This window comes from Mauremys reevesii, linkage group 11 (assembly GCF_016161935.1).
Source record: "Mauremys reevesii isolate NIE-2019 linkage group 11, ASM1616193v1, whole genome shotgun sequence".
Classification (NCBI taxonomy): Eukaryota; Metazoa; Chordata; order Testudines; family Geoemydidae; genus Mauremys; species Mauremys reevesii.
The window spans coordinates 11,798,648-11,813,843 of record NC_052633.1 but is presented as its reverse complement, the minus strand read 5'-3'; the positions used below and the strand labels follow the sequence as shown (position 1 = coordinate 11,813,843).

General features: G+C 43.6%; 1 protein-coding gene across 1 annotated transcript in view; it reads left to right on the top strand.

Moving 5' to 3' along the window:
* Positions 1-15,196, top strand: part of VWC2L (von Willebrand factor C domain containing 2 like) — an 83,178-nt gene that overhangs the window by 833 nt on the left and 67,149 nt on the right. The window contains exon 2 of the mRNA XM_039493622.1: positions 1,645-2,111. Within this exon, the coding sequence (XP_039349556.1) occupies positions 1,701-2,111 (411 nt within the window). The 5' untranslated portion in view covers positions 1,645-1,700. The remainder of the gene's footprint in view (positions 1-1,644; positions 2,112-15,196) is intronic.

Below are 15,196 nucleotides of genomic sequence, written 5' to 3'. Positions count from 1 at the left end.
TAGCTTGTGATTTTGACAACGCTTGTGTAATATCCGGTGTCTCCCTCTATAGTAGCTTTAGAAAAACTGCCTTTTTAAGCAGGATCCTTTAGTTTCTCGTGTGAGGTTATAGCTTTCTCCTGAGTCAGTCTTTTTGACGGATTTTATTAATATAACCATTTAACATCAATAGTCACCAAAAATCGGAATATACCAGAAATGTTTCTTTTGAGGGAAGAGGAAATAGATATCCGTATGAGTATGTGTGCATTTCTACTGATATGTGTGTGTGTGTGTAAATACACATACCTATATTCATTTATTTGTGTGTATGCTATTAGCAGAAACTGCATGCCTCACTATTAATAAACATAAAGCTAATATTTTTCAGTTCATAAAAAGTTTCTGTCATCAGCTACTATTATCATAGAATATCAGGGTTGGAAGGGACCTCAGGAGGTCATCCTACAAATACTTTTCACTATAGGACAGCCATTCCCTGCCCAGTTATCTGAAAACAGGTGAGAGACTATTTTTTCTGCTGGCATTACACTGGCATCCAAATGGCATTTAGAAAAGGATTGAGAACGTGTGCACTGGTGAGAGTGATGTGACACACAACACAGACAATAATGTAACAGGAAAATATGTGCTGAGTCTTTCTTTTTTTGCCTAATTCTTCCTGGGCCGGGGCCAGGCTTTCCTCCCTTTTCAGATCAGTCAATCATCACCTTGGCCATTTAAGTATTACTCTCCATTGCCAAATGGTCTGGGTGTTTTACGTAGCTGCAATGGCATATTAAGTTTTAGAATGGAGGCTGTCACTAACCTAATGAGACAAATATATTACGATAATTCTTTGGGCTTGCCAGACAACTGATATATAAACTCCTAGCTGGAAATTAATACAAATCTGAATACTGCTTCCCGGAAAAAAGTCAGTGTCTAGAAATACTGAATAAGGACATTGGACTATAGGGGGAAAAAACTACAGACTTGACAGATGTTCTCAGCCCAACCTCTTTACCTTTCTCTGCAAAAATGCCACTTGTAAAACAGTGTTGCATTCCAGCTCTCTAAGTCTAAATAAAATACAGGATTGTCTTTCGTATTTGAAGCTCAGGTCTGACCAGAGCTCATACTATTATTGTTTTACCTTTTGTTTTTTCTGCTAAGGCGTCTCCTGATTCTTTATTCTCTTGATTTTAAGAAACTGAGCTGTGTATTGTAGCAGAGACGGGGTAGTGGTTACAGCATAAGGAAAGGAACAGTTCCGATCCTGCGTTCAGTCCCAGTGAATTACCCACTCACTATGCAATTGCAGGCAATCATTCCACTTCTTTGTGTGTCAGATGACCCAATTGTACAAATAGGTAAAAGCAAACATTAGTCATCAGTGTAAGTCAGCATTTGAGTGGAGATTTCATATGGGATGGTGTATGCATGCACATGTACGTGTATATGTATATATATCTATATATATGCAATTGCTAGCTTTAATGTACATATTTAGTATGCTTTGTTCTCCTTAGGAATAATTGAGGATAGGAGACTTGTTTCATTTTGAAAACACTGTATCTCCAGATACAGGCTGAAAGCATGGTCTTCAGACGTCTGTTTTTGTTAATATTTGAGGTTATTCTCATTTTAAATATTTATTTTCAGACCACCCCTCTGGTGTCCCTATGGAAGCAGCTGTTTCTATCTGAGATTAGGACCGTATGCAGAAGTTGAGGAGGGGGATGGCTTGTCCTATTCATGAAGCCTGCATACTTCTATTGCTAATACTTGGGTTGGTCACCCCAGCTGCCATCAATCATGAAGACTACCCTGCTGATGAAGGCGACCAGACTTCAAGTAATGACAATCTGATCTTTGATGACTATCGAGGGAAAGGCTGTGTGGATGACAGTGGCTTTGTATACAAACTGGGAGAACGTTTTTTCCCAGGGCATTCCAACTGTCCTTGTGTCTGTACTGAGGATGGACCTGTTTGTGATCAACCAGAATGCCCTAAAATCCACCCAAAGTGTACTAAAGTGGAACACAATGGATGCTGCCCAGAGTGCAAAGAAGTGAAAAACTTTTGTGAATATCATGGGAAAAATTACAAAATCTTGGAGGAATTTAAGGTATGGGCTATCTTAGTATTTATTCAATACTAGCATGTTATATGAACTTTAGTGGTTGGACTTTCAAAGGCACTCGGTATTGGCCTATCTCTGCTACCACTGAGGTTAATGGTAAAATTCCCAATGATTCCAGTGGGAGCAGAGGTAAGCCAATGCTGAGCACTTTTCAAAAATCCCACCCCAAATGTGTACAACAAATGTGTAGTGCTCAGAGAATTAATATTCACAAGTGCATCAAAATATGTAACTGTCGTTAGCATTTGGACTTGCTATGTCTGGTTAAATAGTGATAATCAAGCTCACTAGTAGCTAAATTTCCATGCAGGTGACTTTAAAATAATGGGAAGTATATGGCTAAATAATTGATCGTAACTATCAAGTTCCCATTGGGAGTGTTGGGGTGAAAGTCCTTTTGAAAGAAACCTTAAATGTAAGACCAAAACATATTTTCTAAAACTCTTTATCATTAACACAACATATGTTTGTGATTTTAATAAGTTAGATTACAGGTTTTCCATTAAGCTAAGGAAAACGACATACTTCTGTTGCAGTAGCATCTATACCCAACCTATGAATTTAGAACGTGACCTCCAGATTCATAGCTCAATGATGAAAACTTGCTTTGAAGCGCAACCTTTAACTCTTCATGGATATAAGCCTTATCCCTCTATATACTTGGCAGTTTCTTTTCTTCTCTGGCAGTGAAAATACTTTCACCTCGGTCTTTGTATTTTCCAGCATTTCAGTAACACAAGATAGAGCTTCTTTATTTCCAGATAGTATCTTCTCTTGCTGTTGTTTCCTGTAGTAAATAGTATATTGTTTAGTTTTTCTTTCATGGGGGATTTCCCATCCACCCATAACTAGCAAGTCAAAATTGGTTTCACTATCAGGGTAAGTCGACCTAAGTTACGCTACTCCAGCTACGTAACTTAGGTCAGCTTACCCTGGTGTCCTCACTGTGCTGCGTTGATGGGAGACATTCTCCGGTCGACTTTCCTTACTCCTCTGGAAGAGCTGGAGCATTGGGCTCGACTGGAGAACACTCTGCCGTCGATTTAGTGGGTCTTCACTAGACCCATTAAATTGATCCCTGCTGCATTGATTGCAACAGCGTTGATCTCCCCAAAGTGAAGTCCAGCCCCTAGAAGCAGCCTAGTAGCTTCATAAGGTGCCATAGTGCATTAGGCACATATCCTTGACAGACTCATTAACAGTGTGTCCTTTGCTTTGCAGAAGAATATGACATGAGGCTGCTGATGGTGTGACCTGTAAAAACATATTGGAATGTTGGTAGCCTAAGAAAAATTAGTCCAACTTTCTATAACAGGTATCATTCTCTGATCCGGGAAGATGGAACGTTACCATCTTTGGGTGACTCCTTGAAAAATAAGTGGCCTAGTGTAATTCCTGGGTCAGGGTTGAGTACACATGCTAAAATAATGTAAGACCTTTTCAGGAGAGGTCCTAGAGCATAAGGAATGCCATGTGGATCTTTATGTCACAAACCCTGTGCAAGAAAAAAAAAGTTGTCACGGAACTAATGATCACATTTTACCTTTATACTCAGAGAAACAATGAATGAGAACTTTACCACTGATAACACTAGAAGTATGTTTTCAATGTTATGCACTGAGATTGAGCCGCAAAACTTCAGTTAAAATGAATAAGATGTATTTGATTCCCTGTTTATTGTGCTTAAACTTAACCCCCACCTGAACTTAATGCTAATTTTTTAGCTGGAAACTGATCAGTTGACAAAGGAGTTCCACGATCATAATAACCACCTAACAACTAAGGGAAAGCATATCAGATTGTGGAATGCCCCGCATCAAATATGCAGGACTTCAGTGGAGATACTCCTGATTCAATTTAGATCACAATCAAGCCTTCTCTTGCTCAAAGCTGGGCTCCTGAGTAGAACGGAGTGATTTTTGTTCTGCAAATAGCAAATTCACAAAAAGATGCATTTTCAGGTAACAGAAACCTCACAATTTCAGCCACCGAACTGAAAAATCAATTATTCGCTCATCTGTGCTCCCGAGAAAGTGAGAGGGGATATACTGGCCCTTACAAGAAGCTTGCTTATGGTGAAACTCCAACTATACTGAAATAGCAAAGTTCTCTTATTCCTCAAGGTATTTCTATGGAGTTAAACTCTGTTTACAGTGCAGCACAATTCCATAGATACAGAAAAACTTGGGGAGCTGAAAGATAGTCCCTGGGCCAATAACTAGGATCTTGTAAATCCATCAGAGAGAGAACCCCTGGGACCAGGGAATCTGCTGGTATTACTGAGTGACATCCTGACTGCACTGAAGTGAAATGCAGTTTTCCCATTAGCATCAGTGGAGCCAGGATTTCTTCCGTTATCTCCATAGTAGAAATTCTGAAGAGTTCATATATTCTGCAGGCTCCATGCCTTTGTCTTGTGGCATTTAGAAGGTCTCCAGCCTTTCCCAGCACACTTCCACTTATAGTGAAGTCAAACTGTGCCAGAGATGAGAGACTTTCTTAAGTCTGTTTAGAAACAGACGGCTTGTCATTGGAATAGACTCATACAGTATAACCCTTTCACCTGTCAGAATAACTGTTTGATTACTGTTTTATATTTGTCAATATCTAGGTTCCAACATCTTATTTTGTAGATATATGCTGGTCAATACATAGTTAAGGTTAAGATTAGATGGATTTTTGCATCTGTGTGTGCACACACACATACACACACACAGATTTTTTTGTCTGGAAAGTTTTGGGCAAGTTGAAGAAGACATTTTGGACAGTGCAATGGGTCAACACTTGAGAGGCTTCAGTTTTGGGTCATTTTCCTAACTTATTTTTAGCTCACTGTAGCTCCTCCTTGGCTTGGCATAGAAAATCCAATTTTTTCTTAATCTGTTGCTCTTAGTGAGTACAGAGGCATTTGACTAGTTTTGGGGGTAAAAAGGTGGTGCCTGGTGTGAATTGCTTAGTTACCAAGACTCACATTTTCCAAAATCTGACTTCCATGTTGTGGGCACAATTAGTGCGTATAATTTTTGTGTGCCTATAAAAAAAACCATGCACAAATATAAGCATGTGGACAGCCAGCCACCTAATTTGTACCAGCAACTCACTAGCTGTTCAAATGTTGATATTTGCATGCCTAAATGGAAGGCTAGGCTGAAATTCAGATGCAAATCTAGCTTCAAAAGTCATTTGTATACTTTATAAAGCCCCTTACGTGTTTGACACACACTCTGGGGAGAGGAAGAGCTGTGGGCCACTGTGTTACCTCTCAGCCTCAGCAAGAGAGAGTTTTGCTGATGATTAGACTTGGTGTCAGCTCCCTGCCACATCAGTCTGTCTGCCTCACCAGCAAACTCCTCAAGGCTCTCCTGGCCCAAACCTCACCTAGCAGGAAACAATCAATGAACTCCAGCCCTGGAGTTCCTCTGAGATGTTTCGCTGCAATGCACAGCCCCTGCCACTGTGCATTTACAGAAGATATTAAGTTCACTGCTCTTTTAAAGAGTTGGTGCATCACAGTTTAGTAATTTAACTTTCTGAGTAAAAGTAAAACAAGTGTATTGACTAAGGAGAAAGGATTAAAGGATACCAAGTAAGAAAGATAAAGGTAGAGATGGTTACAAGCAATTAAAACTGAAAACACTCATCTAAAAGTCTCAAACTTAGTCTAGCACAGGGATCGGAAACCTTTGGCACGTGGCTCGCCAGGGTAAGCCCCCTGGCAGGCCAGGCCGGTTTGTTTACCTGCCGTGTCCGCAGGTTCGACCGATCGTGGTTCCCACTGGCCAATGGGGGCTGCAAGAAGTGGTGGCCAGCACATCCCTCGGACTGCGCCACTTCCCACAGCCCCCATTGGCCTGGAGCGGTGAACTGCGGCCAGTGGAAGCCACAATCGTCCGAACCTGCGGACATGGCAGGTAAACAAACCAGCCTGGCCCACCAGGGGGCTTATCCTGGCGAGCCGCATGCCAAAGGTTGCCGATCCCTGGTCTAGCAAGATACAGTCTTCGTTCAAGATGGTGCCTCTCACCCACAGTCTCCTTTCCAGCCTTTTCCTGGCTGGCCTGTCCAGGACCCATCACAAAGATCAAAACACTTGGTTTCTTTGTCTCTTAAAGTGAAGAATAAAGATAGAGTCTCTCTGTGTTCCTTATATTTCCCAAAGGGATGTCTTTGTTTCACAAGTCAGGAAGGCATCCTGGAAAACTCAGACTCCCGTGTCCAGTGCAGGAACCATGTTAATTCTCTCTCTGTCTCAAGTTCAGGAACAGGATAACCCCTGCTGGTTTAACTCAATAGCTGAGTTTACAGCTAACATGTAAATGGAGGTAAGCCCATATTGCTTTGTCTAGGAAAGAACTGTTTGTCACCTTTATCTAGGCTAGGCTCTCTTGTCTTAAACACCATCCAGAGAGAATCCATCGCTTCACATATAAAGTTAACACTTGCGTTTTACAGTTATATTGATAACCAGCATGTTATTATCTTTCATAATGGTACCTCACAAGGCATATTTTGCACTGATACCATTGTAGTAGTGTGTAGGGTGTGAATACAGGGTGCCTAGGGTCACAATGTTATAGAAAGGCCAAATAACTTTTAAGAAAACCATGAAGATCTCCTGGCCCTGACGTGAACCTTACACAATTTTCAAGGAACTTCAGGCAAGGGTTGGGGATTCCATCTGGAGGGAGTGGATGGGAGGCAGTGAGTGCTCTGAAGATGGCGCAGTACCCAGGATCTCCTTGCTAGGCATTCATGTGAACAGATAATACAGAGTTCACCCTCTTTCCTCTTGTGTAGTCATGTGGTGGCCTTCTGTTCCCCCACATCCATGTGGTCAGATAGACTTCTTTCTTCCCCACACGTGAGCAGTGGGGTCGGTTTCAATTACAAATATCCAAGACTGGTGTCATTCAGTGCTAACCTAGAAAACTCTTCTAACAGATCAGGAGCTCTCCCATTTCTCACTTGATAGGGTGCAGGGGGGAACCCAATGACAACAAGGAAACAGCGTCAGGTTGTCATAAATGCACTTAGTGTTTTAAATTAGCATTCTCACATACACACTTCTGTAGATTTAATGAGACAATGTGTCAGATGAGTCTTAGTGTTAAATAGGCAAATATGAAGGAGTCATGAGAAGATCAGACAGCAGCTTTTCTATGTGCTTGGTGATTTTTTTATTCTAATACATAATTTAGAGAATAAAAGGAGTCATAACTCCTCCCCCCCCATTTAAAATACTTGTTTATAGCATGACTTATGATACTTTTATAACCATAGGTAGGAGCATTCTTGAGATTATTAGGTTTTTCTTTGAGGAGTCCATAACAACTTTTGTGCATCCCATGATTCTTTCATCACTCAGGATAGGAAGATACAGACTGATCGTCAGAGTGTCCCTCTCTGTGTGTATATAGCAACGCATAAAAATACTGTTAAGGAGCATTCATTGCTGGGGGATAAATGATCCATCCACAATATACTGTCAGTCAATATGGTGCAATAATCAGCTATTACTAAAGTGAGGCAACCAGGAGGAAGAGAAGTGAGTAGGTCTTGCACTTCCACTTCCACATCAATGGAGGACCTGCTCCAGGAACACTGTGGCCCAGAGACCTACTGTCCTACTATGTGATCCCCCACCTTCCCACACAGATATTACCCACACAGACTCCAATGGCAGGGTCTTCCCACCTTGTATTCATGTCTCCTACGGCACCAGCTCACCACCAATGCTCTGAGCCTAGGAGCGGCTCAGAGGGTTGGCAAGCCTTCCTATCCAGCACAGTGGCTCGCATCTCCACACTCATTGGGACCAGAACTCCAGGAGTTTGGGGCAGCTCTCCCTAGTCCTCAGTACAGACACTCCTTGTGTGCTGCAGGGTGAGCTCCCTCAGTCTCTTGTTCCAACTCAGCCATTCTCCACCAACCACAGGATCTCAGACTCTACCAGCTACTCACTGACTCTTACAACTACCTGCTTTGTTTAACATTTTCTTACTAATGCCATATCACCTCCACTCATCCTCCTAATCCTTATCTATCCATCTTCTTCTGATACCCGTCCCCAGCCCAGCATTTCTTATCTCCTTGTTCCTCTCCTATGTTCTCTGCCACCCCCATATAACTTCACCCACTCTCATATCCCTCACCACTTCCTTCAGTCCCATTGTCTCAAACCCATCCCCCAAAAGAATCCCTAAGTAGCCAGTAAACATTCATAATTTGTACTGAGCCTAGAATCATAGGATTGTAGGACTGGAAGGGACCTCGAGAGGTCATGTAGTCCAGTCCTCTGCACTCAAAGCAGGACTAAATATGATCTAGACTAAGCATGGCCAAGGGGTGAAAAAAAGAGAGTGGAAATAATCCATTACCACTGTGGGATCTTCCATACCATCAGGATATGCACATGACTGAATTAACACAGGATGTGAAAACTTGGCATCACTGAAATCAATGGCCAAACTCCCACTAATGTCAATGGAACCAGGATTTCACGCATGGTGTTTTACTATCAGCCTCATCTTCCCACCTTAACTTCCCCCATCTCTTCTTAAAGTCACTTGTGTCATGTCTGAAATTTGGCCCTGATCCTCTCGCTAACTATGCATGGATACACTGCTGTGCTCTGTTGGCTTGGCTTCAACACAGCAGGCCAGAGTTCATGTCTTCCGGTGCAGTCCCTTGTCCAGTGGAGTCACAATCCTGATTGGGACCTTTTGGGTGGCAATCTAAATAATAAGTAGTAATAACTGTATTAGGTATGGCTTTATAAAACACTAATTATTCATTTATTTGGGGAACATTTACTTGGGAATAGTAACATCTGCTCCATTGTTAATTCTTTTTAAAAATGTTTTGTTAATGCAAATGTACTCATAGTATGTTGGAAGATAGGTGGTACCTTTTATCAAAGCGTGTCAGTGCACAGCACACGTTAATAACTATCCTCATGACACCCTGGGGACTTAACAAGTATTAAGGTCTTTTTGTTCTGTGTTTGAACAGTGCCTAGCACCATGGGGTCCTGGTCTATAATTATGTACTATGCACTGTGATGATAATTAATAATAATTAATAATGTCCATTCTATCTTGGGGTAAGATGAGGCCCAGAGAGTTAAGTGATTTTTTTTCCCACGGTGGCTGCCAGAAACAGAATTCAGGTGTAGTGACACCACGATCCCTTCTCTAACCACTACGAAATACAATAAGTACAGCTTTATTAAATGTTAATTAAAGGCACATTTTGGAACTTTAGCAGACTGTTACCAACTGTATGATATTTTATACCAAGCGGAATCCCAAAACTGATATACAAACCGCCTGTCACTAGTACTATAGTTTGTTTAATCAATGTCTGCATTATATTTAAAATTCTTAGGTCAGACTTCTCAGATCTGTTAACTGCAGGTGGGATTTCTCTTGCACATTCCAAGCTCCTTCACTGCACAAAATTCCCATTGATTTCAAAGGGATTTCTGCACTCCTTTCACGTGCAGGCTGTGTGATAGAGATGTGCAGTGTGGATGAGAGAGGAAAATATTCGCGGCATGTTTAATTTGAAAAGCAATTATCATTCCTCCTCAAACTCAGCCTTTCCCAAGTAAATCTAATAGTCCAGTTGCCGCTTTGACGAGGGTTCTATATTTTAAAGTGGCACAAGAGAACAGAAATATGACATCTTACATTTGAGAAGCTTAGGCTGGCAACGAATTTTCCATACAGAGTTTGCCTCCTTCTTTAATAGGATGAGTGTTCAGTTTCATAGTGAACCTTGGAAAGCACTCAAATCAAGGGAGGCTAATAATAGCAAGAGCAAACATTATTAAAACCTTTTGACAGTGTGCTGACCAGTGATCCAAGTCACTAGTAATTTTCAGATACCTGTTTGTAAATTGCAAGAAACTGATTACTAACAAGGTCAGCACAGGGCCTCAATCTTAATAATTTTTTTTCCTTCTGAGATGCATTCAGCAGTGATTTTGCATTACAACTTGAACAAACGAGACCTTTTTCTTATATGTTCAGCAATTTCACGTGCTGCTAGAAAATCATAGTACAAAAGACATTTCAATAACGTGCCTATCCTTTAATAAAAGGAGCCGTGAACAATGCTAGCTTGCAAGATAGCACACCGCCATTGAAATCAGATAGAGGAAACAGAACGTCAGTCAAATGGAAAAGTATGATTTATTATCTCCCTCCTGGCAAAATTACAGTGACAGTGTCTATGCAAAGGTATCTGAAATTACTGACTTACTGTATTTCTGTCATAGTTTATACAGAAAACACATAAAGTAGAATGGCATGTCATATTCTGAACTATAATAATACCTACTTTAAAAGTGTGCTGTGTTTTTAGGTACTGATGGTGTGTGTATATATACATAATGTATATTACATTATGCACTAGTACAGTATTGTAATATAATTTGGTGCTTCTGGTACCAAATCTAACAGTAAATGGGGTGTATGCTGCTCTCCGTTAGATGGGTGTAAATCTGGAATAATTCCAGTGACTTCATGTTGCCCTTATTTATTTGTATTACAGTAGCATCTACAGGCCCCAGCTGAGTCCAGCCCCCGTTGTGCCAGGCACTTTATATACACATAGTAAAAGACAGCTCCTGCCACAAAGAGCTCATAAATAGATATGACTGAAAAAGGCAACATGATAGATGGGGAGCTGAGGTGCAGATACCCATTGGGGGATGTTTTTAAAGGTGCAGATGGGAGTTAGGTGGCCAAGTCCCAGGGGTTTTAAGTGGGAGTTGGGCCTACTTGGCCTATGTAAATCTCCCCAGCTGACTTGCCCAAGGTCACAAAGACAGTCTGGGGCAGCACTAGGAATCAAACCCATATCCCCTGAGTCCCAGTCCAGTGCCTTAACCAAAAGCCCATCCTTCCTCCTTGTAGCAGAAGAGAGGAGGATTTGGTCTGTAATCTTATGCCCATGTGTTTGGGTTTTTCCCCACTAAATAAGACCCAGGAATGAACATGTGGCCATCACTAGTATCACTAAAAGGCGTGGCCGCATTTTCAGAAGTGTTCATTCATTTTGTATGCCTTGACCTGTGGGTGCCCAACTCGAGACATCCGCCCCATTCAGTAAGCCACTGGGTCTGCTTCCAAAGCTGGGGGAGCCCCAGAGGACTGCTGGATGACAAAGTATCTGCTCAGAGAAGCCTTGTGCCGCTGGGTAATCCACACACCTTCTGGGTGTGATGTTCTGTCCTATCTAGTGGCACCAAGACCACTTAGAGAGAGGAATAAAATGAGTCTGCTCTACAGCCTTAACTAACAGCCGGTTGGCTTTTAGCTCATGCGGTCGAGACTCATGCACTGAGCTCCAGAAGTCCCTGGTTCAATCCCGCCCGCTGACAGTCTGTTGGCATTACACCTGCACTGGCTCTGGCCCTAGCAACACCCTCATCTCCACAGGAACCATGCTACTAGGGATGATATATCCAGGGAAGACCACCTAGCATGCAGATGCTCCCAGGACTCCAGAGAGAAGGCTACATGGAAAAGCTAACCTAGCCGTAGGCTGTATTATCATTCCTGGTTAAACTGTGTAGGATCAGATGGGGCATCGTCCGTGTGTCCTCTGGCCTGCTCAGCCTCTGTCACCTCTCACACACTAAGTGCCTGCCATGAAGGCCTAGACATGGGGGAGTCCATGGCAAAAAGAGCTGATCCCCTCTCCAGAAGCGGAGGTTCCCCTTCTGTGCCTAGATCGGGCTCTTTATATTTAATCATTTTTTCATGAGTCTTATAAAAATGTTTCAGTTCCTTTGACCATAAGGCTGAAATCTCATTATTCATAAAAAGAGAGTTGTAAATATGCAGCTTTGCACACTGTAAATACATGATTAGTAATTAGTCATTTTACATACTATGGGTGGGGTATTTCAAAAACACTTTGCAGTGGGCATATCTCTGCTCTCACTGAAATCCATGGCACAGTGCCCCAGGGGAAGCAGAGTGAGGCCCGCGCTGAGCGCTTCTGAAATATACCAGCCTGAAAATACCACAAAGTCTTGATCAGGAGATAACGTCATGGGGACCGATCCTGCCATGAGCCTGTGAGCACAGCTCCTGCGGAAGTATATGAAAATTTAGCGCAAAAAAGTCGTGGAAGGTTTTCGGTTCTGTAATAGATTGATCTGAAAAGTGTAGGCGTGTGGGTTGATGGAGTGTTGATAGCTGAAAGTGCTTTACACAGAATTACATTAATTAAAAAGTAATGCCCGAGTAGATAATTAGCCTAGTGATTGTTTATAAACCAAAAATTGAATAAATCATTCAATGACAGCTTTCAGTACGGTTGGTTAAAATAGAGACTGTGTCAAGCTGGGATTCTGATTTCATAAGTCAGAGATAACCCTGTTGGAGCCCAGGGAGTTACGCCAGTGTAAAACCCATGCGAGTGAGAGGAGAATCGGGCCCCAAAACAGCTGCATAGAATTATAATGAAGGCAAGAACCACACAGCCAGGATCTCTGTCCTCTATTTTAGCAGTAAACCTTGCTAACAGTGAGTTAACCCAGGGCTATCGCTGGATGTTTGGTAAATACCAGTCCGTTCCTTAAACACAGGCAAACAATTCCAAAATCCTTTCAGAGAAAAAGACCTTTTCGGGTATCATGTCCTTCCTTACCTTCCAGTCATGATCAGAGGTAATATCATCCCCTGAGGGCGGAAAAGACCTTATCTGACACCCTTATGTGACTCCCTAAGGATTTCACACAATAGCAGTTGGAATTAGATCCCTCCCTTCCCTCCCAGCCCGTTATTAATTACTGTTATTGCTGAGACAGATTGCCCCCAAGAACGTCATGCGGCTCTCCTGCCTTCATGGCATCGGGCTCCCTTCCCCTCCAGCCTGCCCTCTGCATCCTCACAGCCAGAACGATCTGAGAGAAACTATGCTAGAGGGTCCTCACGGAGCTTTCCTCCCTGACGGCCCTTCGCAGAGCAGAGAGATGGCGCCTTACAAGGGTGATGAATGTTGTTTAGATTGTAAAATCTTTGGTTATGGGCTGACTTTTAGTCTGAGTTGATACAGTACCTACTGCAATGGGGCCCTGATCTTAAATTCACCAGGACCCAAAAAGTGAGGCTCACAGACAGGGGAAACCTCACATGATCACGCAGGGCAGCGAGGCAATATGCCCTGCTCCTCCGTGGCTGCATTGCTTTCCCCCACCCCGTCCCCTCACTGCTCATGGGTGAGTTGGCTGGAGTGAGTGTTTAGGAGGGATTTGAATGAGCACAGGGAGTAGTTACCAGTGTTCTCTCTAATTTTTCCCATGCATGTGTGGGATGAATTTTGTTATGTGCACCAATATGGAGGTAACGTGTGACACATCACCTCCATATTGGTGCACATAACAAAATTCATGGGGTGGGGGTGGGGCCGGGGCCGCGGGGTTTGGCATGTGGGAGGGAGCTCAGGGCTGGGGCAGAGGTTGGGGTGTGAGGGCTCCAGCCGGAGGTGCGGGCTCAGGGCTGCGGCAAAGGGTTGGGGTGCAGGCTGCGGAGTGGGGCTGGTGATGAGAGGCTCAGGGCTGGGGCAGAAGGTTGGGATTGAGGAGGTGAAGGTTCCGACTGGGGGTGTGGGCTCGAGGGTGGGGCTGGGGGTGAGGGGCTTGGGGTGCAGGCTGCCCTGGGGCTACGGCAGGGAGAGAGGATTCCCTCCAGCTCTCTCTCCCCACAGGAGCACCTGTGCTGGGTATGGGGGGAGGTGCCTCTCCCTGCTGCGGCAAGTCTGGGTCTGGGTTGGGGCTGGGGCTGGGGAAGGGCACCCCAGCCATGGTAGGTCCGGGCCGCGGCTGGGTTGGGGCCTGCTAAGGTTCCTTCCCCACTCTGAACTCTAGGGTACAGATGTGGGGACCTGCATGAGAACCTCTAAGCTTAACTACCAGCTTAGATCTCGTTTTGCTGCCACCACCCAAATTATTTATGAGTCATTTGGGAAACTCTGTCAACCTCCCCCCTAGAATATCTCCCTCCCAATCCCAAATACTAGAACCCTTCCCTGGGTAGCCTTGAGAGACTCCTCCACCAATTTCCTGGTGAACACTGATCCAAACCCTTGGATCTTAAAACATGGAATTAACCATCCCCCCTCCTTTCCTCCCATCAGTTCCTGGTGAGTCCAGATCCAACCCCCTTGGATCTTAAAACAAGGAAAAATCAATTAGGTTTTTAAAAGAAGGCTTTTAATTAAAGAAAGAAAGGTAAAAGTCATCTCTGTAGAATCAGGATGGAAAATAACTGTACAGGGTCATCAGATTCAAGGAGCCCAGAGGAACCCCCTCTAGCCTTAGGTTCAAAGTTGCAGCAAACAGAGGTAAATCCTCTTAGCAAAAAGGAACATTTACAAGTTGAGAAAACAAAGAGAAACCTAACCCGCCTTGCTTGGCTGGTACTTACAAGTTTCAAATATGAGAGACTGGTTCAGAAAGATTTGGAGAGCCTGGATTGATGGCTGGTCCCTCTTAGTCCCAAGAGCGAACAACCCCCAACACAAAGAGCGCACAAACAAAAGCCTCCCCCTCCCACCAAGATTTGAAAGTATCTTGTCTCCTTATTGTGTCTTTGGGTCAGGTGTCAGCCAGGTTACCTGAGCTTCCTAACCCTTTACAGGGAAAAGGATTTTGGTGTCTCTGGCCAGGAGGGGTTTTATAGTATTGTACACAGGAGGGCTGTGACCCTTCCCTTTATAGTTATGACAGGGCTGCAGGATAGGCACCCCTCCCCCTTCTCCGGCTGCAGCAGGTCTGGGCTGAGGGAGGGGTGCCCCAGTCACAGCAGGTCTGGGCAGGGGAGGGGTACCCCTTCCCTGGCCCAGCAGGTCCTGGCCAGGCGGGTTCCCTGAGCGCCTGCGCAGCGATTAATAGGCTGCTGTGTGGCCACGCAGCTTACAGGTAACATGGGTAGTTACCTATTCCTAAAATAATCTATGTTAAAATCAGGGAGATTTTCCCCATAAGAATGTTATTCCAGTATAAAATTGAGCTTCGCCAACCTGCTCTCTACCTTTTCCTAAATGTATTCGTT